Genomic DNA, 26300 nt, shown 5'->3' on the forward strand with positions numbered 1-26300 from the left:
CTTAAGAGGAAAATAACTCATAGAAACATTCAAGAATGTAGGATTACTACTTAAACATAAGTCAATTTGGTTTAGACTTTGAAAATTAAAAACGTTCTCAGTAAAGAGAGAGAAATGACTGTTACAACTACTTTCCCACATGAGGCTATTTCAGTAACTCTAATTTATTAATTCCAAAGGTGAGTCAAGTGTATTTAAAGTTTCCTATAGCTATCACTAAAAATTTTCCTTAATGTAAAAGGTAAGATCACATGTATTATCTACACACTAAAATGGTAATTACTGCTCCATTCTTAAAAGCTGTACGAAATTAAAATGAAAGTTACTGAAAACTTAGAAATTCACACTGGTTTAACAGTACTAGTACTGCAAAAGAAAGATTTAATATGCTTGAAATTACTAAATGTCATTAAATTTAGCAGTAAGCATAAACTGCAGCAGCTTTATAAAAGTTAGCAGCTCTAAAGAAAAGAAATAGGCACAACAGCTACCTCACAGGGCTCTTGTCTTTTCTGAATGGACTTTTGCTTCGGGATCGTCGTCTGCTGCAAAGTTAAAAAGTTTCATAAGTTACCCACCAAGTACACCACATTAGTTCCTTGAAAAACAATTTAAACAATTCAGAAGTATGTTTAAAAACCTTAATTTGATGCTATGAGGCAACCCAATCTTTCCTCGGATGGCACTGTTAAATTTTGGTCCGGAGCTAAAAAGGAAACACAAAATTACACTAGTTACAGGTTTAGGGTCTTGCTAAGATCGCGTTCATGCGCTCTCCAGCAAGTTTAACACTGTTTAGGCTGCTTCTTTTCCACCTCAATTATGAAGAGGAAATAAAGAGGCTTTTTCTCTTAACTCTATCCCAGGCAAACTGTTCTTATAGTTATCCATCCTGGACCACTGTGAGGTGCCAAGACCAAAGGTTACAGCCTCAAAATATATAAGATTCTGAAAACGCTCCCTTTCATTTTCAGTCTATAGTTTTCTTTTTTTAATTACACATTTATAAATACATTCCTGAGGTTTAAAAAAAAAGTGAAAATAAATCATCCTTAACTTTCCTCATACCAAGAGTTAACTACAGTTAACCATTTGGTGTGCGTCTTTGCAGATCCTCTCAGGAAAATACGTTTTTATACATCCGTACATGTACAATGGTCATACATACGTTTCCTTGTTTGAAGGACTTTTTTTAAAAAATAAGAGGACTAATTCTTTAAATAATCCTGAAACTCCCAACTTTCCCATTTAACACTAAGTCACAGAGACTGCATAAAAGCACACATAGCTCGTTGTACTTCAGCTCCTTGTGGCAAAATATTCCACAATAAAGGTGTGAAGGAAGTTCACCAACTCTTCAGAAAAAATTTCTTTTAAGGACTTGACATATTAAAAGAGTGTTTTCAAAAAAATCACAAAGGTAATTGTTCAAAAATATAGTTTTACTCTGTAATAGAAAAACTCCTAAAATGGCCCAGTAGTTTGGGGGCCTTTTATTTTGAAAGACCAAACTAACTTACAGGAACAGGTCAGATGTCCCTTAGTGCTCATCCTGCTATCCCTTTCCAGATGGGTAGCAAAATAAAATTTACATCTAATAAGTCTGTGATTCACATTTAGAATCGTTTTCATGGACTTTACATGTACCTACGGCATCCAAGCTGTCCCAAACAAAATTATCTTATATTAAATGGGTCCTTTGAAATGACTAATAGTGATAAAGTTATACATTTGCTGGATAAATTAAAGTTCAAGTAAGAATCCATAAGCTATTTTCTTTGCCCTTTAATTAGAAGTCTCAGTTCTTGCCTCCATAGTTAAAAATCACCTGAAACCAAATGTAAGAACTAAGTCATTTTTAAGTCAGACAAGGATCACAGGCTGACTTCAAGTATTTGTCACTCAACAGAGCTAATAATATTCAGAATTTATTAAGGTAACCTTTCCCATGCTATTTAGTTCATTCTAGTAAAAAGAACGCAGTAAATTTTGATAAACTGGACAAAAAGCAAAATACTTTCTAATAGAGCATTCAGAATTAAAATAACATTGTGGTCCCTTTTAAGCCCTTTTTAGTTTATGAAATAAGCAGTTACGAGGAACTTAGAAAACAAGGAGTTCAATCCTTTTTAACTTTAAAGAGCCAGAATCAGAACTCAAAGTGTTACTAACTTTAATGGCTGCAAATAAGACCAAAACATTTCACGAACAGCAGTTAAGTACTGTGGGTACATTATTCACATTCTCTTCTCATTCAATGCTCATTAATAGCTTATCTGTCAGTTGTTAACCTCCTTTAAAAGATCAGAAAACTAAAGCTTAGAGTGTTAACTTGCCCAAGCAAAAGAGCCAAGGCTCCAATTCAGGTCTGTCTTATGTTTGAATTCCACCTTCAACCATTCAACTTTTAAAGTTAGAATTGTTAATTTCAATATATCGCACAGTTTACAACACTATGTCTATTAAGAGGGAAGAACGTCATAAAGTACTAAGGATTGCTAGATTCAATCCTTGCTTTAGGGGCTGTACGGAGGCTCTTTCCAAAGTTATTAAGATAGCTAAGTGTTTTTAGTGATTATAATCAAACTTGTTTTCAACTTGTTTAAATAACCACATCCAAATTTCCACAGTGACTTAACCATTAAAGCACTTTTAGTGCTTTTTTACTATTATTAAAGAACCTTAATACAAACGATGTGTGATGAGCCCCCAAAATGCTCGTTAAGGAGCATACACCAAATTCACAAAGGGTCTGTCACTTCAGCTGAAAACAGCCACACAGACGAGATTATTTAACTAATTACATATTTGACTAATTGTGTAACTTGCATCCATCCGAGCTTTAAAATTTTAAATTTATGTTCAGAAAAGAATATTGTAATAGCTCACACACCTTTCAGCTTTCAAGTATTTGGCAGTACAACATCAAGTCTTTTTTTTTTTAAAGCACTCTAGCGCTTTAGTCAAGTTTGGATTGGCATACAGTTAAAATATCTTCAGATGGATTAAGAGAAAATTATCTGTATGCCTAGTAAAACACGTTACGTATTTGTCCACACACTGTATTTCCACTTTACTAGTCTCTTCAATGCCAATATCCTTATATAATACTTTTTAAGTATACTGAAAAATAAAATTTCACAATTCAAATCACTCAGGCTAAAAAACTATCTGGACACCCAGAGAATGACTCTCAAACCAAATCATCATAATTGTAGTTACATACTAAGGACTTCTGTAGCGGCCTCTGAATCTGCGATCTCGACTCCTTGAGCGGCTCCGTCTCCTTTCTTTGCTTCTACTTCGCTTCCTTTCACGACTTTTGCTCTTTTTCCTTTCTCTATCCCTACTTCGCTTCCGTTCCTTACTTTTGCTTCTTTTTCGTTCATGACTACGACTTCTGCTCTTGCTTTTTTTCCTCCTGAGAAGAAAAAAGAACACCATTATTTTGGGTTTAAGGTGCTGCCAAAATATACTTCCTTTTATGGTCAGAAATTCTTTTTTCTAAATTTATTTTGCTATATTTACTATCATATAATGCTATATAACAATACTTATGGGAAAATAACTCCTAGGTAAGGTAAACAACACCCCACCTTTGCCTTCTACTACTGAAAATCAGCAGTCAATGACAAAGAATCATTCAAGAGAGTAGGACTACAATCTGAATCAGCTACAGCTTTAACAAGCAAAGGACTTTTTGGTAGGTAGAGATCAAAACCTGAACTTTTAAATACAACCATCATATAACTTGCCAACAAGCATTACTGTAATGGACAAGATACAGTAATAAAACCAAAGTCACAACAAAATACGTTAACATTTAAGTATTACTACTGGATCACACATAAAAATTTTCATTAAATACACTAATTTCCCTTAAGTAAACCAATTTTGACCCAATTTACACATGTGAATATTTTATACTTTCAAAGGGCCATATGAACAATACTTTGGTTTTCATGGGCAAAATTATAAGTAATGACAAAGGATGATAAAACTAATGCAGTAAAATGCATTGTGACACTCCTAGACTTTAATGTGACCATTTCAGATACTTTCTTGCTAAAGCTATAATGAGTACACCAGAAAAATGGAGTATGCCATTTTTATGCCAGTTTATACAAGCCTGTGGAGTGCAATCAAAACCAAGAACGAACACCTTTATAAATCTTTATAAAATCTCAAACTCTGAAAGGTAAAAAAGCCAGTCAGTCATATCTTTGTTCATTTCTGGATTCTCTGCAGTACACTACCCACTCATTTCATAATTAAATCTTACAATCTGTACCTCTATGTCACCACCCAAATTTCAGAGGTGCCTTCAGATATTTCAATATAAATTGAAAGACATTTCAAAGTAAACTTATTCCACTAAAATGTCAATTTGTAGTGGCTAAAAGATTATCAAACATTTGACAACTCTACGTCATTTGGAAATTTAATTAACTATTTAGTCCTTATCAAAGCAAAGTCAGCACAAGAGCAATTGAAGTCTGCCTCAGAGAACCTGTAAGCAGGTCATCTTAGAGTGCATTGAAAATAGAAAATGAAGACACCCACCTTCTGGAATCTTGAAACCCACACTCCAATCACAAGGAGATGTAGAGCTTTCCAAGGAGGCAGAAACTTTGTCTAAAATTTCAAGATAATCCACCTGACTGTCAGAAATGTATATGCTAGGTAGCACATGACAGAAAGTTAGGCTACACTCATTATTTATATAGAAATCATCAAAGTAATGCCCAGAAGGGCAACAGGTAACAGTCCAACTTTGTTGCCTGAAAAACCTGACACTATGGCTTAGACGGAAGAATTCTGAGAGATAGCTAGAATCAAGTTTTAAATATCATCAATTAGGGGACAAAGGAAAAAGTAACTCCATCCCCCACAAAAAAAAGACAAAGTTTTGCTCTGCTCATAGATGGCCCATAGCAGAGAGGCAGCCAACCTCCCTATTTACCTCTCTTTAGGCCCCAAACTTATTCTGCCAAAGGAAAAGACTCATAACTTGGAGAGCTAATTTCAACTTAAGGTCTTCCTAGAACTTTTTATAAATGAGTCCCCACCCACATCTGAAGGCAACCCCAGACAGGTAAAAAGACAGCAACATACTAAGACATTCAGAAAATACGATCCTCTAGATAAAAGCCTAGACAAAAATTTAAGGTTGCAAGAAAGCAATATACTTCTCTCTAATAAACTGCAGCTTCAAAGAATATTTATTAAGTTAACTAAAGAAGGGTTATCAAAATCCACACTAATAGTCAAATCCTGTTACAACTTAAAGGGACTTTCCAAAGTCTTTAGTGGCAGTGGAATTTTGTACTGAACATCATTGAAGTAAATGGTCCACTGGGCTGGGCCTTTAGACTTTTTGGTTATATGGCCTCTGCTGTAAAGGTGTTTTGCTATAACTGGATTTGACCTCTTCCATGTAAGAAGATCTAAATTTTAAATGCAAAGTACTCTGGAAAATAAGAAAAAAAATAGAAAAGTCATTTATTCCAAAATTTATAGATAATCCACACCACAGTAGCCAATATATTTCAACTGTGTCATTTTATTATCTTTTTTTGAGTAACTCCTAAAGAGCTTAACTGAATGGATGCCAGTTTAGACTTTGCAAAACTAGTTACGCTAACAAATAACATTCCCATGCAGGCAAGCTCAGGTACTTCAAAGGAATACTTTGAGGTCTTGCCAAACTCTAGGGTACAGCTCTTCAGAAAGCAGGCTAACTGATAACCAATTTACGTTAAATTAAATTTAGTTCTTTTTACTACCGGAATACAACTGAATGTATGTATTGAGAATCAGAATTACTATTTTTTAAAAGAAAACATTTATTAGTCAGTCAACCCTCAATTTCTCAGAATGTACATTTTCTCACTACCTTAAAACTCCATCCCAACATTCAATGGCTTTTAAGACAAAGTAGTTTTAGGATGAAAAATGCAACATGGCACCTTCCTTTGGTTAAGAGACTTAATTTATATCAAAGACTAAAGCACACACCACATTTTACTTGTTATCTATCCCTAAATAGAAAAATGTTCTTCTAGAGAACTTTCAAATAAATCAGAAAGGTTATTTCCCTTCAGGAAAATCGGTGAAAAGTTCCTGATTGAACAAGGGAGCCATTTATTTAATCAGCCACAATTAACGACGAAAAGTCTGACAAATAATTTGCATATTTAAAAATATATTAAATGGTAGTGTGACTTTTGAAAGGATCTTCCCTTAAATAACCCACCCTATGGCCAACTGAAGAAAATTGTCCATTCTTCTATTTAGTTCCATAAGACCCTTTACATTAGACTACAGAGGCCACTTAGCATCAGCCACTGGAGAGCGTGATGCTAGATTTCCTCATAAAAGCTTAGTAGCCTTAACGCGCTTAAACGCAGGATGCAAACAAGTATAAACTGGAGATGGTGTTAGTAGGAAGGCGTGACATCTGAGAATGGTACAACAAAAGAAGGTCTGCACCCAAAAGCTTACACCCTCGTGCTTTTGGCACTTAGAATGAGATCTTCAGCCACCCACTAGGCCTGCTACCTAGACTGCAAAATTTCAGTCAATTTATATGGATGTCCTTTCCTAGGTTTTCTTTTCACTACAGAATTGCAAACTAGAACCATTAATTAGGAAACTATTACTTTAATAAAAGGTCTAAAATGAGATGACACTGAACCACGCAACAACTGGATGATTGCTTCTAACAATTGAAGATTAAACCCAACCTAATACCCATAACGTACTGTGATTAGTGAGGAACTATACCAGACTCTCACCCAAGCTTATGCCAGAAAAAACGTAGGACATTTTCCACACGTTGTAATCCATTACTACATTATTTTAGGGGACTTATAAGAATAAAAAAATATTGGTATAGCAAAGCCTGAATAATCCAATCTGACAATTTTCTCACCTGCTTTATGAAATTAAATCAACCTACCTAGCAAAGTTGCTATGAGGATGTTGAGGTAGTATATCATGAAGCACTTTTAGCTCTTAGGAGGAAGAGCCAAAAAGAACCAGGTGAGTGGCTATTTTACCATCATTTTTCATTACGTATCATGAGGTCATGAACCTGACAAAATGTTTTAATGACACCAAAAACTTAAGCTAATATAACAATACTCATAATATGACTTGTGATGTTAAGAATCTTGGAGCTGAAAGCAAACTCCACTAGGATCCAACCTCAGAATAGTAGATCTGGTTTATACTGTTATTTAGACTTTTGTATGCTGTATTCTGTACTAGTCTGTAGCACTGAGTCCCTATTTTTGGGTTACTCATTTAACCCAAATACCTTTCATAAATATTCACAATTTTTAAAAACTCCATTCTAATAGGTCTGTTAGAGTTTAAACAGCCTAAGACAATGAAAGCCATGTAAGATGAACATAAGTACTTAACTATGCTATAGCATTATTACTACAAAAAGGGCCTTTAAGCAGCAAGGAGCATAAATAATTCACAGCTCTGACTCCTTCAGTAATTTAGGGCAAACAATAAATTTCACGGCCCAGTTATTACCTTTTCTTCTTCCTAATCCATCTTCAGAGGATATGACAGTTTTATCGATAAAATAACTAAATATTAAGCCAAAGTTAATAAATTTAAGATAAAAAACAAGCTCTATTATTCTTATCCAGATCGTTATGCATGGACTTGGAGGGGAAGGTGTCCAAAAAGGTCCCTGTAACCATATCCTGAAATCAAGGGAAAAAATACATAGTTTGATATCCTCAAAGTCTCCTGTCCCAAAAGGTAAAGAATCACTTTTCTAAAAGAGGAAAAGAAAAGCTTCAGAAGAGAATCTTAGTTTGATGCTTTAGCCACAGGAACAAAACCTAAAATCTCATCACATAAAGCTCCCCCCCACCCCGGGTCCCTTTTTAAAACTTACTTTTTGCTACGTTCTTCATGGCCGTTAGCACTGCTCAACTTGTTCTCATCCTAAGCAGGGTTGATAGAAGAACATCATGAGGACGAAGTGGTAACATTTCAAGTTGTCAAAGGGTAAAGGGAACAGGAATAAGAAAATACAAAACAATTTTAAAACTAATTACTTATTTATAGTTTAACATGGAAGGCTATAAAAAAATTTAGATGGGTATGTGTTTAACCACTTTGTTGCTTACAATTAAGTCATCAAGATACAAAAATAAAAATGCATATTAACATGTTAAATTTTACTTTCTTATATAGTTAGATATTAAGTTATCCAGATTTACAGTGTTGAAGTGGTTAAAGAGAATGTCTATAAAACATGAATGAAGTCCTTTTTTGAGTTTTATTCCATGTGCTATGGTCCCTTTGGTCAGTACCACGGCTCTATTTCTGCCTAAGCCCCAAGTGGCCGTGCTAGCAGCCAGCCACTATCGATTTCCTGTGACCGATGCCATTCCTGAGATCTTCGCCCATTTCCGTTGGAGGGTTGGGACTGTAAGAGCTTGATGCCACCTCTGTCACACATCTCGCCCTGAAGCAAACAGGGATTCACACTGCTTTAGTAATGTTGACTCCCAAGAACCCAAGAAAGTCAATTAATAATCCACCAGTCCAGCCTAAACATTTCCTACTTCCATACCTGTTTACATGGAATTACATCCATGTTAAACTAAGACACAAGAATCTTAACATTAAAATAGAAAGTAGCTCTTCCAGAGTCTAAGCATTAAAAAACTACATACACTATTTAAAGCTATAAAGAATTCATCCAAATTGGTACCACATGGTCGTGCTATACACTCCAAAACAAATGTATTATTCTTAAAAGGTTTAGCGCAATGTTTATTTTAAAGTTTGAACACATCAGTTATAGGAGTCTAAGTGCTAACTTACAAAGCTTACAGTTTGTGACACCAGTGATAATGCATGCATACTGCTATTTTCACCACCAACTGGTGAAAGAATGAAAAGACACTTTTACTGTGACACTGAAATGGGTCAAAGACTATATTATTAGCAAAATAATTCCTTTGCAGGTTTTAGTGTGAAATATTATGGTAGGGACTAACTAAAAATACAACAATATGGAGAACAGTAAAACAGTCATCAAGTGACTCTAAGTTGTGATACTGCCTCTTTTGTTTTAAAATTTGTTTTATTCAGGGATCCAAGAATTTTAGTAATTTTTAACTGAGCAGATCATCGCCTGCCTGTTTTAATATTTACTATCACCAGTCTTTTATACATACAGAAAAAATTTAAATCTCACCCATTTCTTCTTGTAAGACTTATCTTAAGATTTGCTTGCCACAGACTGGTTATGCTTTGTTATTCTTGGACCCCTGCTTTTTTCCCAAACCACTACATTCACCTTTTTGCTATACCAAACTGGAGCTGGTAATTCTTAGTTGAGTCATTTTACCTAGGGGACCACGGTACAGCGATAAGTCACTCAATTACTACCTTATGATTGACAGTTCACACTGGAATCAAAGGTGAATTCATGGGAGTAGAGGTGAGATATCGTTAGGCAAGTCTACAAAGAGAGATAGATGGGCATTTATTCATCACGCTGAAGTGAAACTACTGCACAATATTATTACATCAATAGCATATATTTACTTTTGAAAGTTACACGTAATGCATCTCTGATAAGATAAATCAAGAGGGCTCCGGGGAGGTTAGTTTACATTTCAGCAGTAGTTTCGTGAATAATGCTAAATTAAGAAATATATAAACCTCACCGACATGTTTTTTCTCACCTTCTTGTAAGGGGCCTCAAGCATTGCTTCAATATCAATATCGTCTGCCATTTTCTCTAAACGCCTAGAAAAAGAATACGGTAATTCTGTGAGCAAAGATTTTTCTATTTTGCTCAATGTTTCTTACCCGACACACTCCAAAACTTCAGAAAAACCTTCAAAAGCCCTAAAATGACTAAACTTTACCAGGTTTGGCAAGTAAATCTAAAATGCCTCTAAAACCGCACACGTGAATATAGATTAAATGTTCGATTAAAAAAAGCCTGCAATGAACTCCCAAAAACAGAAACCAGGAGCCTCGAGCGAGGGCGCCTCTTTCCGCGAAAAACCCGCGCTGCCATTTTAGGGGCAAAGGGAAACTCCCTCGTTGGGAGGGGTTGTGTGCCATGGCAGCGGTCGGCTGGCGCCATATTGGGAGGTCTCGGTCGGCCCAGGCCTCTAAGGGACAGGTCGCCATCTGCCCCAGGCCTCCCTGAGGTCCTTGCCACCCAAGAACCCTGCAATCGACCCGACCGGAAGATAAGGGTGGGGTCGCCGAAGTGGGGCCGATTTCTCGAGAACGTGCCCCCCCAAACTAAAGACCACCTAAACAGTACCCCTTAACTCAGAAAATAACCAAACCCCAAAACACCTCTGACAATACGCGGGTCCGCAAGGCCTCCTTACCTGTGCGGGGTTTCGGGCCGCTGTGGTGCTTGTATTCGAAAAGACGGGGGCTGCTGCTGCCGCCGCTGTTGCTGTTAAGCCGCTAGGCCCAGGCCGCGGTACCGCCCAGCCCGAATTTCGGGCTCCAAGGGCGGATAGGCCCGAGCGAATCTAAAAGAAACAATGGGATTAGAAGAGCCCGCGGGGAAGTGCAGGACGCGGCTTCGGCAGCTCAGGATCCACCCCGGCGACAGCGTCGGCAAGCTCTCTGAAATGGCGGCCGCTGCTTCCCCGTACTCACATTCACCAACACACATACACACACACAAACACACGGGGCCTCACCGAGCCCTCAGCACGGGCTCTCGCGAGAAGCTGCCCCTTGTTCCAGACTGGAGTAGCCGAAATATCGCGAGATCTAAGTATGGCCCCAGCGACCATGGCCCAATCTCGCGCAATGATTGCGCCACAGATATTCCCATCCCCCACACAGAGAGGCGCCTTTGACTCCCCCCACCAGATAGGCGTCCATATCTCGCGAGATCGCGCAAGTTGCTAGAGCAAAGACAGTTGGTACAGTTCCTGTCAATCTTTTAGGAAACTCAACGCTGAGTGGAGGTCGGTGGTCACCACCTCCTCGTGGCGCCTTCTCATAGCTATCTGAAGGTTTCCCCCTCACAACGGACCACCCATCCACCCACTGGGCCTCCTACCCAGTTGTCTGTCAAGGTCGCCATAAGACAATCTAATCCATATGGCGAAAGAATAAAAGGAAAACGGTCATGTGCAGATCATCCGGGAAGGATGAAGACGAAGTGAAAGCATGTAAGAGAGAAGGCGAGAATGAGACCGTACAGGGGTAGGAGGCTAGGACTGTAGAATAAAAATTAGATTTCCTGTCGTTTTGGAGCCAGTGGGACTAGGCACTGCTTCGACTGTCGGGCTTCAAAATACCCTTGGAAGTAGTGGAGAAAGGCAAAAAGAAGGTGAAAAAACAAACTACCACCCGTGACAGTGGATCAGCTTTGTGCCCCCCGCATTTATAGGCTGGCCTTGTGTCGGAGTTGCTATTGTTTCTTCAAAAATGTCCCCCATTCCCCTGGGACTTGACTCGCCGCCCCTGAAGTCTTTCAGATGCCTGGCAATTAGAGTATAAATTTCACCATTGGTTCTTTGGTCAATACTGTGAAAAAGAAGGGGGAACAGAGAGGTAATTGACTATAAGGCTTTTTCTTCCAAGATAAAAATGTTTGAAAAAAAATTAGAAAGATGACTTACAAGCAAAAAATCTTAACAGAAGTCTTTAATAGCTTAATGATTGAGAGCAAATATTTGAAATGAGATATCTTGGTTCCTGTAGCTGCTTCAACACTGTGTGACCTTGGACAAGTAAATCAACCTCTCACTGCCTATCCTGCATTTCCTCCTATGAAGAAGAGGGTAATATAATTACTAAGCTAAGTAAGCTTCTTGAGACTGAGCAGGACTGGTAATGCTCCCTAGTGAATTCTCAGCGCTTAGTGGGATGCCCAGCCAGGTGGACACTCAATAAATGAATGAATGAATGAATGAAGGCCTAGTAGGAGTATATAGTGAGGATTAAATGAGATAATGTCCATGATTAAATGAGATAATGCTTGGCAAATATTTAGTCCTCAAGTTAACTTCTGTTACTGCTAAACAAAATTATTTAGAAGAAATGTAGGTGTAAGTGGCTTTGCGTTTCAAGTTAACTTTCCACACAGGTATTTCTCTTAGAGGGTCATTAGATTTTGCATACTTAGTAATATTCCCTTACTCCTTTTCCTGAAAATTCAGATCCTCTTTTCATTTTTTGTGTTGAAAATCATCATAGAATATTGAAGCGTAATATATCAGGAAAGACAAGCTAACCTTTGCCTTCTCTTTTCCCCTTTGATTCCAGTATACTGACTTGTTAATTTTGCAAATATCACAGCATCAAGGTGGCCCCTTCTTAATTTTTTGTTTCTGTGGTAACGTAGTGCTGAAGTTGATCTTAACCTCTGGACTTATTTGGGAAGAAGAAGTTTCTAAGCTCCAAGTCACTTGAAGATTGAATATTCCTTAAATTGTTTTCTGTTCAAGGACCATCAGAGTGAACCTAGCAATTTAGCGCACAATCAAGAAACACCACCTGGAAAACTCATTATGTAAAGCAAAAGTATTTTTTATGTTTAAAAGAAAATATTAAAAATATGCTTTTCATTCACTTTGCAAAACCTTTCTCAGTCTGTCTGGCTCTTGGACTTTCCGTGTAAATTAATTCCCTTTCATCATTTCATTCTGAAGTCTCGTTTGCAGCAAAAAGTCATTGGATTGAATCATCACCAGCAATTGTTCTAACTTATAACATAGGAGGCCATAATATAACCAAGGGCCTGCGATAGAGGAGGTAATACTTGTTATGCTTATTCACCTGAAAATTAAATATATTTTGCCAACGTGAATTTTTTTATGTCCATGCATGACTTTTATGGAGAGAAAAACACTATTTTTGATACGTTTAGAAAATATTCAACTTATAAAGTGAGTTTTTAATCTAATTTTCCTTAAGACTTTAAGACTGACAAATTTTTTATTTATGAATCTAACTAAAATTTTAAAATCACTTTCAATCTTTTTCCATTAATATTGAGTTAAATTCAAGTTAAACAGACTAAACTCTCTTCAAAAAAATCAGTCCCATTTATATTAGGCAAATTTCCTCAAATTTAGTATGCTTTTTATCAATCTAACATGTATTATTTTCGAGTACTGTAAAACTTTCCCAGGTGTGTAAACGATTCTTCTAAATCCAAGAAATTAAAATCACAAATATAGTGAGTCATAATTTCTTAATATATTCTAATATAGTCTCATACTTTTCCAATTAAAATCACAAATCTCAAGCCAATTAATCACGCTTTTTTTGAGATGTAATTGACATATGACATTGTATTAGTTTCAAGCGTACAACATAATGACTCAATGTTTGTATGTATTGCAAAATGATCACCACAATAAGTCTAATTAACATCCGTCAGTGCCACCTGCATGGCAGAGTGGTTAAGTTCCCACAATCCACTTCAGCGACCCAGGGTTTCACCAGTTCGAGTCCTGGGCGCGGACATGGCACCGCTCATTAAGCCATGTTGAGGTGGCAACCCACATGGCACAACCAGAAGGACCAACAACTAGAATATACAACTATGTACTGGGAGGCTTTGGAAAGAAGAAGAAAAAAACAGATTGGCAACAAATGTTGGCTCAGGTGCCAATCCTAGAAGTCTGTCACTACACACAGTTACAGAATTTTTTTCTTGTGATGGGAACTTTTAAGATTTACTCTCTTCACAACTTTCAAATATGCAATACAATATTATTAGCTACAGTCACCATGCTGTGCATTATAGCCCCATGACTTATTTGTTTTATAATTGGCAGTTTGTACCTTTTGACTTCCTTTACCCATTTCACCCACCCCCTACTCCCTGCATCTATCAACCACAACTCTCTTCTCTGTATCTATGAGATTGGTTTTGTTTTTTGGTTTTTTGAGGAAGATTAGCCCTGAGCTAACATCTGCTGGGCCACCAAAGCAGAGCACACAAACTTAACCACTCAGCCATGGGGCTGGCCACAAATTAGAATTTCTAACTTGCTAAATTCTCTTAAACATTAAAATTTTAATACAAGTATATACAAAGTATTCCTAAACTTAAAGTGAAACTTTTAAGACTTCATCTCCATATGTATTTCAATTTAAACCTCCTCTGGACAAAAAGACACCCATAAGAAAAAGGTTTTATTGGGGCCGGCCCGGTGGGGGCAGCAGTTAAGTGCACATGTTCTGCTTTGGCGGCCCAGGGTTCACTGGTTTGGATCTCGGGTACGGACATGGCACCACTTGGCAAGCCACGCTGTGGTAGTTGTCCCACATATAAAGTAGAGGAAGATGAGCACAGATGTGAGCTCAGGGCCAGTCTTCCTCAGCAAAAAGAGGAGGATTGGCAGCAGATGTTAGCTCAGGGCTTGTCTTCCTCAAAAAAAAAAAAAGAAAAAGAAAACGGTTTTATTATCTAAAAAAACTTAAGATTAACATCCCAAGAGAATTCAGATACTGTCTCAGAGGACCAAGGTTCTTTATTGGCCAGAGTTTTTGACCTGAACCAAATATTATGGTTGCGTAGTCTGCCTGATAGATTCTAGCAAATCTTCTCAAGCCACTGATAGGGATGATGAGTCTTTTTTTTTTTTTTAAGTCACTATGACAATGAGAAACTCAAGCCGTTTCATACAGATGGAATTAATTTTGCCACTTTTATGCCTTTTGCCTGATTTGAGTGGATTAAATTGTCATTCCCCACCTTAGTACTTGATTGTCTAATCAATCTACTTACTGATTGAATTTGGCATTTGTTTCAAATACTTGGGTGATTACTGGCCACCATGTCAAGGGCATTGCAGTGACACATCTCAAAGGAATTTGCATAAATTTGTGAATGGTTAGTCCTTAAAAGAAGAGGAGATGTTTCAGGGATGCATCACTAGCCACTTATTTGAGGTTGATTCCATGGGATGCAACTCTCAAAATAACTTTTCTTGAGATCACTATCAAAGAATCCTGTTCCTCAAACTCAAGATGCGGTTTCTTAAGAGCCTATGTGAACCAGATAAGGAAGCAGTATTGATGTTTTTGCCAGAATCTAATCTGTAGTCAAAAAAGTAGAATGTTTTGAACTCCCCATAGTTAAGACAATCAAGAAAATTAAGGGGCACTCATGAAAAACAGTGATAATGTAGCCCACCTCTCCATCCGATAGGCAAAAGTATTGCCTAAAACACTATTCTATTTTTTCGTTTGTTTTGTTTCTTCTTTTTTTTTTTCAATTCTTCTCCCCAAAGCCCCCCAGTACATAGTTGTAGATTCTAGTTGTGAGTGCCTCTGGTTGTGCTATGTGGGATGCCCCCTCAGCACGGCCTGATGAGTGGTGCCATGTCCACGCCCAGGATCTGAACCAGGGAAACCCTGGGCCACCAAAGTGGAGTGCACGAACGCAACACTCGGCCACAGGGCTGGCACAAAGAAACAAATTTTTAACAGAGATGTTCTAATCATAGTAACAATGATAATAGCTACTATCATTAGAATACCTATTATATACCTGGCATTGTGCTGGGCACTCTGGAATGCAAAGACCCCACAAGGTAGGAATTATGTTTCCCCATTTGCAGATGAGGAAACTGAGGTTCAGAGAGGCTAAGTAATCATCCAGGGCCACAAAGCTAATAAATGGCAGGATTCAAACCCAGATCTATCTGAAACCAGGCATTCCACACTGTCAGACCACAGGACAGACATCCCTTTCCCCTCCCAGGACTTCCTATACCTCACGCTTCTAAAGAGTAATGTCTCATCTCAGATCAGAGTGAGCTCAGTATCCTTCTGCTGTGATTTACATGTCAGGGTAAGGTACCACCACCTGCCCAGCTATCCAAACCAGAAGTCTCATATTGACCCACCCTTCAGAATTTTTAACACTCTGCAGGACAATTTGTGAGTACAGAGTAAATAAAAAACACAGTCTCTTTCCTTCAAGAGTTTCCAGGTTAGTGAGAGAACACCTGAAGGAACAAAAACCACGTTCAAGATAATATTTTGTATTGTGTTAAGATTTTGCATTACAACTAGAAGGATCTGCAACTAAGATATACAACTATGTATGGGGGCAGTTTGGGGAGATAAAGCAGAAAAAAAAAGATTTTGCATGAGCTCGATGCTTTGAACTTCATAGTATTAATAACAGCATATTTATATAGCATTTCACAGTTTGTAAACGACTTTCTGTACATTATCCTATCTATTCCTCTAAATCTATGTTCATTTACTTGAATTAAATAAATTGATGTGATCAGACTATAATGGAAGTGATCACAGAATCTTCAGGAAGTAGATAATTGGTGTAGACTGGAGCAGTTAAAGAGCATTTTTTTCAACATTTTATTATGAAAGTTATCAAACAGAGAGTTCAGAGAATAGCATATATGCCCACCACCTATTTTACATTTAACATTTTGCAATATTGGCTTTACCACATATCTATCTACCCACCCATCCAGCTTAATTTTTTAATGCTTTTCAAAGTAAGTTATAAACTTCAGTATATTTTATCCCTAAACACTTCAGCATTGCATATTCTTAACTATTAATGGTTGTTCACAAGTTTTTATTATTATTATTTATTTCGTTTGTGTGTGACGAAGAGCGGCCTTGAGCTAACATCTGTTGCGAATCTTTCTCTTTTTGCTTGAGGAAGATCATTGCTGAGCTAACATCTGTGCCAGTTTTCCTCCACTTTATGTGGGATGCCACCACAGTGTGGCTTGACTAGCGCTGCTAGGTCCACACCTGGGATCCCAACCCGCAAACCCCAGGCCACAGAACTGGAGCCTGTGAACTTAACCACTATGCCACCAGGCCGGCTCCCACAATTATTTTTTTTAATGAGTTAAATTTTACATACAATGAAATTCACAAGTCTTAATTGTACCAATAGATGAATTTTGACAAATGCATACAAATTGGGTAATATCAATTTTATTTAAAGTGAGGAAATGGGGGCTGGCCCCGTGGCTGAGTGGTTAAGTTGGCAAGCTCTGCTTTGGTGGCCCAGGTTTTCACCAGTTCGAATCCTGGGCGAGGACATGGCACCACTCATCAAGCCATGCTGAGGAGGCATCCCACATGCCACAACTAGAAGGACCCACAACTAAAAATGTGCAACTATGTACCGGGGGGCTTTTGGAAAAATAGGAAAAAAATTTTTCAAAAATCTTTAAAAAAAATAAAGTGAGGAAATGGCAGAAGCAGGCATAGAGGGCCAGAGAAATCAATATATTTTAATCCCAAAATATCCTGGTTTGACAACCAGAGACATGGATGAAACAGCACAAATTAGGAGGCAGAGTATTGTTCAAAAACATCTGCTAATGAAAGCAAAAAGAAATGCAATCAAACACAACGTTGCAAAAGATTTGTGATTTAAGCAAATCTAGCAATGGAGAAGAATATTCTGCTGACAAGGCACACAAGATAGAGATATACCTGGAAAATGATGGACGGAAAACAAAAGAAGCATCAACTCACAGTGATTTTTAAATAAAAGCATCTGATTCCATGATATGGGTGAATGACTCTGCACAGTGAATAGCCCAGAAGGACAGTCTCTGAAAGGATGTAGCTAATAGACTCATTTTTTTTTGAAAACTGGAAAAAAAAGGTACTTGACAATAATTTTCTGATGGAGGCCCAGAGAGATATGACTTGTCCAAACATCTCTAAATAACCAGGTCCTACCTCAATACAGAAACGAATCATCAGAGTTGGAATATGTGCAGCATGAACATGACTTGTATGCAGTGGTTTGTAAAAGAAGAGATGCTGGCGAAAATGTGGAGAAAGTGGAACCCTCAGACCTCGCTAGTGTGAATGTAAAATGGTGTAACTACTGTGGAAAACGGTTTGGTGGTTCCTCAAAAAGTTAAATACAAAATTACCATATGATCTAGCAATTCCACTTCTAGGCATGGACACAAAAAGAATTGAAAACACATTTCAAACAAATACTTGTACACAAATGTTCATAGCAGCACTATTCATAATAGCCAAAAAAAATGGACACAACCTAAATGTCCATCAACTGATGAAGGCATAAACTAAATGTGGTATATCCATACAATGGAATATTACTCAGGCATAAAAAGAAGTGAAATACTGATACATGCTACAAAGTAGGTAAACCTCTAAAACATTATGCTAAGTGAGAGAAATCAGACACAAAAGGTTACATATTGTATAATTCCATTTACATGAAACATTCAGAATAGCTAAATCCATAGAGACAGAAAGCAGACTAGCTGTTGCCAGGGGGTGGGGGAAGGGAGGAACAGGTGACTGCTTGATGGATATCAGATTTCCTTTTTGGGTGATGAAAATGATCTGGATCTAGGTAGTGGTGATCATTGCACAACATTGTGAATGTAATAAATGCCAAAAATTGTACACTTTGTCATGGCTAATTTTGTTTTATATTATGTAATTTTACCTCAATTAAAAAAAGAAAGAAATGCGGCGGGCCCCGTGGCCGAGTGGTTAAGTTCATGTGCTCCACTTTGGTGGCCCAAGGTTTTGACAGTTTGGATCCTGGGCTCAGACCTAGCACCACTCATCAGGCCATGCTGAGGTGGCGTCCCACATGCCACAACTAGAAGGACCCACAACTAAAATATATAACTATGTACTGGGGGTCTTTAAGGAGAAGAAAAAATGAAAAATAAATTAGGGGCCGGCCCAGTGGTGCAGCGGTTAAGTTTGCACTTTCTGCTTTGGCGGCCCAGAGTTCACCTGTTCGGATCCCGGGTTCAGACATGGCACTGCTTGGCAAAAGCCATGCTATGGTAGGCATCCCACGTATAAAACAGAGGAAGATGGGCACGGATGTTAGCTCAGGGCCAGTCTTCCTCAGCAAAAAGAGGAGGATTGGCAGCAGTTAGCTCAGGGCTAATCTTCCTCAAAAAAAAAAAAAAAAAAGACCATGTCAATAAGTGAAGATGTACAACTGTGACAAGTACTAGAAGAGAGGTTTACAGTGTTATGAAAGTATATAAAACGGAGATTTGGTGTGAGTAAGAGTATTTAACAGGTTAAAACATTCTAGTCAAAGAATAGAATATGCAAAAGGCCCTATAGCAGGAAGAAACATAGTGTCTTTAAGGATCTGCCAGAAGGCCATGTGGCTCTTGCAAAGAAGCTTATGAAGAGGTAGACCATGCAAAGCTTTCTGAGCCAGGTAAAGAGAGTCAGTTATTAGGTATTGTCTCAGCTCCAAATCCACCCTTCTGCTTTATGATTTTGGGGCTGGGAGTCTGCAAAGAATATTTCTCCTTTGTATACTGGCTTTCTGTCAAGCTCTCCCAACAGAGACTACTAGAGGGATATTGCAAGGCAGGAGGAGGAAAGATGGAAGCCTCCTTTTTGTTTGCTTCCTGTTCCTATCAGTGGCCTCCCAGCAAAGCATCTTAATTCTGTCAGTGGCAGTTCCTTCCTGTTACAGCAGCTGAACCAGTTTGCAGTTTTTCCAACACTTACAGAACCAGTCTCATTACCCCTTCTTCAGAGACACCAGCTCCAACTCCCCAGTGCCCCCTACTCACAGGTCCGGGTCCCAACCCCTGGGGCCTTTCTTCTGAGTTCAGAGACACAAGGACCTGCCAAGCAGCACCTCCTCTTTAGAGGTCTGGGTTTCAGCTCTGTTTGGCCCCTCGTTTAAGTTTCTGTGTTTTAATAATTCCAACCTCTTCCCTTTGTTCTCTCAACCCTAGGGGTGGTAGCTGTTTCTACAATTACTACCTCCATGATACCTTAGGTTTCTCCTTTTCATTATTATAGACCAAATCACAACCATATGCCTACTAACACTCCTCGGTTGCCCTATAGTTACACTGAAACTCTTTCACTCACACTGAGTGTGGATCCAACAAACTCACCTGACAATTCTTTTTATTTTGGAGTAACGTCTGCTGCCAGTCCTCCTCTTCTTGCTGAGGAAGGCTGTCCCTGAGCTCACATCCATGCCCATCTTCCTTCACTTTATGCTTCATATGCAGGACGCCTACCACAGCATGACTTGCCAAGTGGTGCCATGTCCGCACCTGGGATCCGAACCAGCGAACCGCGGTCCACTGAAGCAAAACTTGCACACTTAACCGCTGCACCACCGGGCTGGCCCCTCACCTGACAATTCTAATAGAGAAGGGTAGGTATAGAGCAGGCAGGAACAGACACGAGTTCTCATCCATTCTCCTATGTATTGTAATTCTGTACAATTTACTTAAACTCTCAGTTCAGTTTCAGTTTCCCCTGCCTCACAGATTGCTCTGAAGATTAAGTAAAACAATATGGAGAAGAATAAGTAAGATGTGCATGAAGCACTTAGCACAGTGTCTGACTCACAATAAGCATTCGATAAACGTGAGCTATTATTTTATTGCTGGTTACAATTTATCCAGCTATGCGTACCAAGACCTCGTTTTTTTTTTTCAATTGGTACCTGAGCTAACATCTGTTGCCAATCTTTTTTCTTCTTCTTCTCCCCAAAGCCCCAGTACATACTTGTATAGTTGTAGGTCCTTCTGGTTCTGCTATGTGGGACACCACCTCAGCATGGCCTGACGAGCAGTGCCATATCTGCGCCCAGGATCCGAACAGGTGAAACTCTGGGCCCCTGAACCAGAGCGTGTGAACTTAACCACTCAGCCATGGGGCTGGCCCCAAGACCTCATTTTTTAAAAAATAAAATAATGCCTAGGTGTACTCATCATACTGTCCCTTGCAGATTCCCTTTTACTCTGTCTGTTCTAGTCAACTGACCTCCTTGTTTTTCCTCAAATGCCCAAGTTACGTTTCTTTTTTTCGCTTCTTGGAGCCTTGGTATTTGCTGAAGCTTTGCCTAGGAAACTCTTCTCCAAGATGGATGCAGGTCTTGCTCCTCCCTATTTCCTTAAGGTCACTAATCAGAAGTGACCTTCTCAGTGAGGCCTTCCCTGACCATTTTATTTAACACGGAAGCTCTCCCTAACTACTTATTTCCCTTTCCTACTTTGTTTTTCTCCATAGCTCTTGTCATCATCTGACATGCCATGTATTTTACTTATTTGTTCATTGTTCATCTCCCACCATTAGACTATAAACTCCATGAATGCAGAGATTTATTGTTTGTTTTGATCTTATTATACCCCCAAAGTCTGGAACAATACCTAAGATTACCAGTGGTATGCTGATAATCTTGCTCTCCAAAAAAAAAAAGGCCTGATATATAGTATTTTCCAATATCCACAGTGTAAATACTCCCACTATGACCTATTTTAAGCCACCAACTAAGTATTTAATAATCAACTCTTGCAAACCAGTACAAGCTGGCTCTAGCACTTCATTGTATATCTGTGACATTGAGTAAGCTATTTAACTTTTCCTAAGTCTCAGTTTTTTCATCTGTGAAATATCTCTGGGATAATAATAGAACTACTTTATAAAATTGTGACAAAAGTTAAATGAGTTAATACAAGTAAAGCACATAAATCAGTGGCTAACACATTGTGTTAATTTTATTATTTTTATTCTATTTCTTTATCATGTGACCTTTTCTCCACAGCCTACCAACATTGCTTCATCATTTCCAATGATTTTTGCTACATTTTCCAGTGTTTATGCTGACTGAAACAGGTCTGTCAAGTTCTGTGGCATTCTTCGATCTATCAACAGAATACCTAGTTTGTGGGCCATGACTTGCTGATAACCTACAGGTATAAAATTTTGGCAAAATTTCTCAAAATGTTGACTAATTGTTGTGTTTCTCCCTGTGTTTGTGATCTATTCATTGCTTTGACTACTTGCCCATCAGAGAGTCTGCTATAATGGAGTGTAATAGAGTTTCCCACTGAGGATTTGGGGAGCGCAGAGGAGTCCAGGAAGTCTTACTCCACTTTCTTAATCTGTTCCAGAAGTCTCAAATTGCCTGTATCTCCTTGCCTAGGAAATGTCTGTCTTTAAAGATATTTGTGTTTTACTTCCTCCGGGAAATCGGCCTTGATCCTGCCCTCATTATTGCAGTTGTTAGACTGTAATTCAACTTTGTTTCTTCCGCACTTGCCCTCACTACAAGTCTGTGAGCTACTCTGAGAACATGGACTGCTTCTCCTTTATCTCCATCCCTCCAGCTCCTACCTTTCTCCCCTGGAATGTGCTGGTTGTTTAATAGATGTTTGTTGAATTGATGGGATTGCTTTGGAGATGCGTCAGTACGGAGCCAGACTGAGGAGGGATGAAAGAATTTCTCAGAAATACAGCCCATTACCCGGTGACAATTAAGTATGGACAAGCAGGGCACGTTCTCACAGACAGGAATTCTGTATCATTTGAAAGTGGGCTGTGGCGGTGAGTTGAAGAGTCAGAGGAGATTCCATTGGAAAGAGAGATAAGGGCTAATTTGTGAAAGATCTATTCTCTGCTAAGAACAGCAATAGTGGTGTGCTGGAGTGGGCTCATACCAGCTCGTGAAGCAATTACTAAAGGTCTAGGAATTTTGTGAGCCAGTTGATCTCACATTGGTAGTTTGAAATCAGCCAGTGTGAGCATTTACACCACAGATATCTGCAAATGCTACAAATTAACATTTTCTTTTATCTCAGAGAGCCGGTTGTTCATAGGCCACTGAAAAGTTCTGGACATCACATTCAAAGTGTTGCTACATCTCATAATGTTGTTATAAAGATTAAATGAGAGAATACACATGTAAACTACTTAGAGTGGATGGTGTAAAGGAAGCACTCCAAAAATACTGTTTGATATTCTCATTCATGCAAAATATTAAGTACCTATTTCACGTTATATATCATTCCATGCACTGGGAATACAGCAGTAAACTAAACAAAGTCCCTGCCATTAAAATTTTTAAATTCTAAGGATATGAAACAGATTATTAAAAGAAAAATAAATATATAATAATATACCATATGGTGATAGCTGCTCTGAAGAAAAATAAATGAGGATAAGGGAGACAGAGAAGAACAGGACACTGCTTTATTTAGAGTGGCAGAGAAAGCCTCTATGAAAAAAGGACACTTGGACAGAGACCAGAAGGAAATGAAATGAAGTGGTTAGTTTTGTGAGTATCTGGGGGCAGATCTTTCCAGGCAAAGAGAACAGCAAGTACAAAACCCCGGGTAGAAGCGTGCTTAGTGTGTTTAAGGAAAAGCACAGAGGACAGTGTGGCTGGAGTGAGCAAGGCAAAGAGAAAAGAATCGGAGGTCAGAGAGCTGGGGAACACAAGGGGCAGATCAAGAAGGGCTCGTAGGTAAAGATTTTGGATTTATTTTCAGCTAAATAGGGGACAATACTCCTTTGTGCAGAGGAGTAGATGATCTGACATGTTTTTAGAAGGATCACTTTGCTTACGGTTTCTATTATGTTAGAACGGTATCTTGACTATGTTAGTCAACTACTTTGAAGAATAGGTCAGATTGAACAGAGTTTGAGGGCAAAAGAACTACAGGAGGCTCTACTGAGAATTTGGCTAATTTAGGATTAGTAAAATCTATAAGATTAATGAAATCTGGAATAAAACTGTTTCTGCTTAAATTATTATTAACAATGTGACCTCAGACAAGCAACTTAACTTCTCTGGGCCTTCATTTCTTCAACTGCAAAATTATTATTATTACTATTTTTTAAGATTTTATTTTTCTTTTTTCTCCCCAAAGCCCCCCGGTACATAGCTGTATATTTTTAGTTGTGGGTCCTTCTAGTTGCGCGTCAGCATCGTTTGATGAGTGGTGCCATGTCTGCACCCAGGATCCGAACCAGTGCAACCCGGGGCCGCTGAAGCAGAGCACGTGAACTTAACCGCTCGGTCATGGGGCTGGCCCCTGCAAAATTATTATAATAAATAGGACCTCTCTTCAAGCATTTTTGTGAATATTAAATGAAATAATTCATGTAAAGTGCTTTGCACAGTGCCTGAAAAACAGCGACTGTTCAATAAATCTGATCATTATTACTTTTTTTCCAAAGGGATAAAGATTTGAAGTAGAATGGGAAAGGGAGACAGGCAAAGGTGAGTGTGTAGGGGTAAAAGGAAAATATGGAAAATCTACAGGGAATATAAATATAACTTTTATTTCCCCCTCTGGCCTCTGAAAAGTCAGAGGTCTTACCCCTAGGCACGCGGTGGGAGGACAGAGGTCCTCTGGGGCAGAGTTCAAAGCGGCCAGGATCCAGCTCTCCCATTTATTTCTAAGGTTGCATCATTTGGGTTTTTATGACATCTTTAATTTCTACTTTAACCAGGTATATAGAAGTTTCTGCATCTATTTTACCTCCTGCAATAAAAAGGCTCTGGTGAAAATAAGAGGAGGTGAGTAGTAGGAGGGGTGATGATTTAGTAACTAGGATAAATAAGCCTTCGAAAAGCATTAAGGCCTGAAAAGTGCTTATGAAGTAGCAAGAAAGAAAAAAAAAAGACAATAATATAGGTAAGGAAAGCAGGGAAAGTGGAATAAGATGTGAGAGTACTTGTGACTACCTGTTTCTCCATAATTGCCATCCAATGGTTTTCTTTGGTGGTGCTATTTTGAGCTGGGAATGTGGAATCTAGATTGGACTTCAGATCCTGTTTTAGGCCCAAGGGAACTGTGGGCTGAGCTAGGAAGGGTGAAATTAAGGAGGTGAGATTTCAAACCCACGTGTGTAGGGCCGCAGAAAAGGGAGAGACAAGTTTTGGGTCTTAGGGAGTCAGGAAGTAGGCAAGAAGGAATCCAGAGGGGTTTGGGCTGCAGAGCATCAATTAGCAATGTTTTTCACCACCCCCACTGCCACTTTTTTTTTTTAACCTTAAACACATAATTACACTGACACATTCAATCATACAATTGTTTCTTGGTACATAATTTCCATTAAACCAGGCACAGGCCCACTTTTTCTCTTTTTCCGTTTCTGAATGTACAAAGCTGTTTACTGAAGCATTGTTTATAACAATTAGAAAAGTTATAAATGACCATCACTAAGGGAATTATTTATTGCAACATTGTTTATAAACATTAGAAACAAAGTGAATGGTACCTCGCTGAGTTACCCTTCCTTAGCTTCCAGTCTCTGTCTCATTTCCCTATACCCCCTACTCTACAGAGACCATTCACATATATGTGTACATCTGTGGATAGAATATAATTTTTTTATGTTGAATTTACAATATTTTCCTTAATGGCTTGTCTTTTTCATGTCTTAAGCATATTTCCCGGTACATCAAGATCAAGATAATTTCCAATATATCTCTTTTAAAAATACATGGTGATGACCTAGACATGTGTGACATACATGATTGTAGAAGTGGGTTATACAATTCCTAGCTGGACAACGGGAACATCACTCATTTCTCTCCCTATCAGGAATGTGAGTGAGAATAACATTATGGGAATAATCTTGAAATCATTTATACTACTTAAACTATAAATAAATTGCAGGATTTTAATTATTACAAGTAACAGATGACTTGTGACACATTTTGCAACTGTGGAGTTATATCTTTGGGGAATCTATAGAGGGCAACTTGGACTCTCTATCAAAATTATAAATGCATATACCCCTGTGGCTCAGATCTCCCATTTCTGAGAATTTATACTACAGTTCTGCTGCACACATGTGCTGTACTATTTGTAAATGTAACATTGTTTTTAAACTGTAAAAGATTGGAAACAATCCAAATGTCCTTCAATAGGGGACTGATTAAATTATAGTGCAGTCACACAAGGAATACTATGTACCAGTAAAATAAAACAAGATAATTGTATAAAATGTATTGTAGTGTGTCCAAAATGTGTTGTTTAGTGAAAAAAGTAAAATGGAGAACCATATGTGTAAATGCTTCCTTTTGTGTAAAAGGGTCAAAATATATTTGAACTTATATTCAAATTTGTTTATATGCCTTACGATATCCTGAATGGATTCATAAGAAAGTAAGGGTGGTGGTTACCAATGGAAACAGGACCAATGAGAGACAGGAATTTGAGAGAGACTTTTTTTTTTTTTTTGAGGAAGATTAGCCCTGAGCTAACTACTGCCAATCCTCCTCTTTTTGCTGAGGAAGACGGGCCCTGAGCTAACATCCATGCCCATCTTCCTCTACTTTATACGCGGGATGCCTACCACAGCATGGCTTTTGCCAAGTGGTGCCACGTCCGCACCGGCAAACCTTGGGCTGCCGAGAAGGAGAATGTGCGAACTTAACCACTGCACCACCGGGCCAGCCCCAGAGAGACTTTTTATTGTGTCCCTTTTAAATAGTTTCTGGCGTTTGAACCATGTGACAGCATTAA

At 38.5% G+C, this 26300-nt stretch overlaps 1 protein-coding gene and 1 long non-coding RNA gene across 13 annotated transcripts in view; one reads left to right on the plus strand and one right to left on the minus strand.

Moving 5' to 3' along the window:
- Window positions 1-10767, minus strand: part of RBM39 (RNA binding motif protein 39) — a 29580-nt gene extending 18813 nt beyond the window's left edge. For 2 of the 10 annotated variants that reach the window (XM_003363919.5, XM_003363918.5), the window contains exons 1-5: window positions 10395-10746; window positions 9729-9792; window positions 7922-7971; window positions 3227-3421; window positions 492-545 (exon numbers count right to left, since the gene is read on the minus strand). In XM_003363919.5, coding sequence (XP_003363967.1) covers window positions 492-545; window positions 3227-3421; window positions 7922-7971; window positions 9729-9779 — 350 coding nt within the window. In that variant the 5' untranslated portion in view covers window positions 9780-9792; window positions 10395-10746. Of the gene's footprint in view, window positions 1-491; window positions 546-640; window positions 707-3226; window positions 3422-4559; window positions 4636-7917; window positions 7972-9429; window positions 9503-9728; window positions 9793-10394 lie in introns of those variants that run through there. The other 8 variants (XM_070247595.1, XM_070247591.1, XM_001501819.6 and 5 more) reach the window with 8 other exon arrangements.
- A 136-nt stretch (window positions 10768-10903) lies between these two features.
- Window positions 10904-12613, plus strand: LOC138920196 (uncharacterized). 3 transcript variants are annotated; one of them, XR_011430968.1, is made up of 2 exons: window positions 10904-11583; window positions 12298-12613. It is a non-coding gene; the product is annotated as an uncharacterized lncRNA (long non-coding RNA). The 3 variants fall into 3 exon arrangements; XR_011430970.1 differs by having other exon boundaries at window positions 10904-11359; XR_011430969.1 differs by having other exon boundaries at window positions 10956-11198.
- Window positions 12614-26300: the final 13687 nt, after the last annotated feature.

This window comes from Equus caballus, chromosome 22 (genome assembly GCF_041296265.1).
Source record: "Equus caballus isolate H_3958 breed thoroughbred chromosome 22, TB-T2T, whole genome shotgun sequence".
NCBI lineage: Eukaryota > Metazoa > Chordata > Mammalia > Perissodactyla > Equidae > Equus > Equus caballus.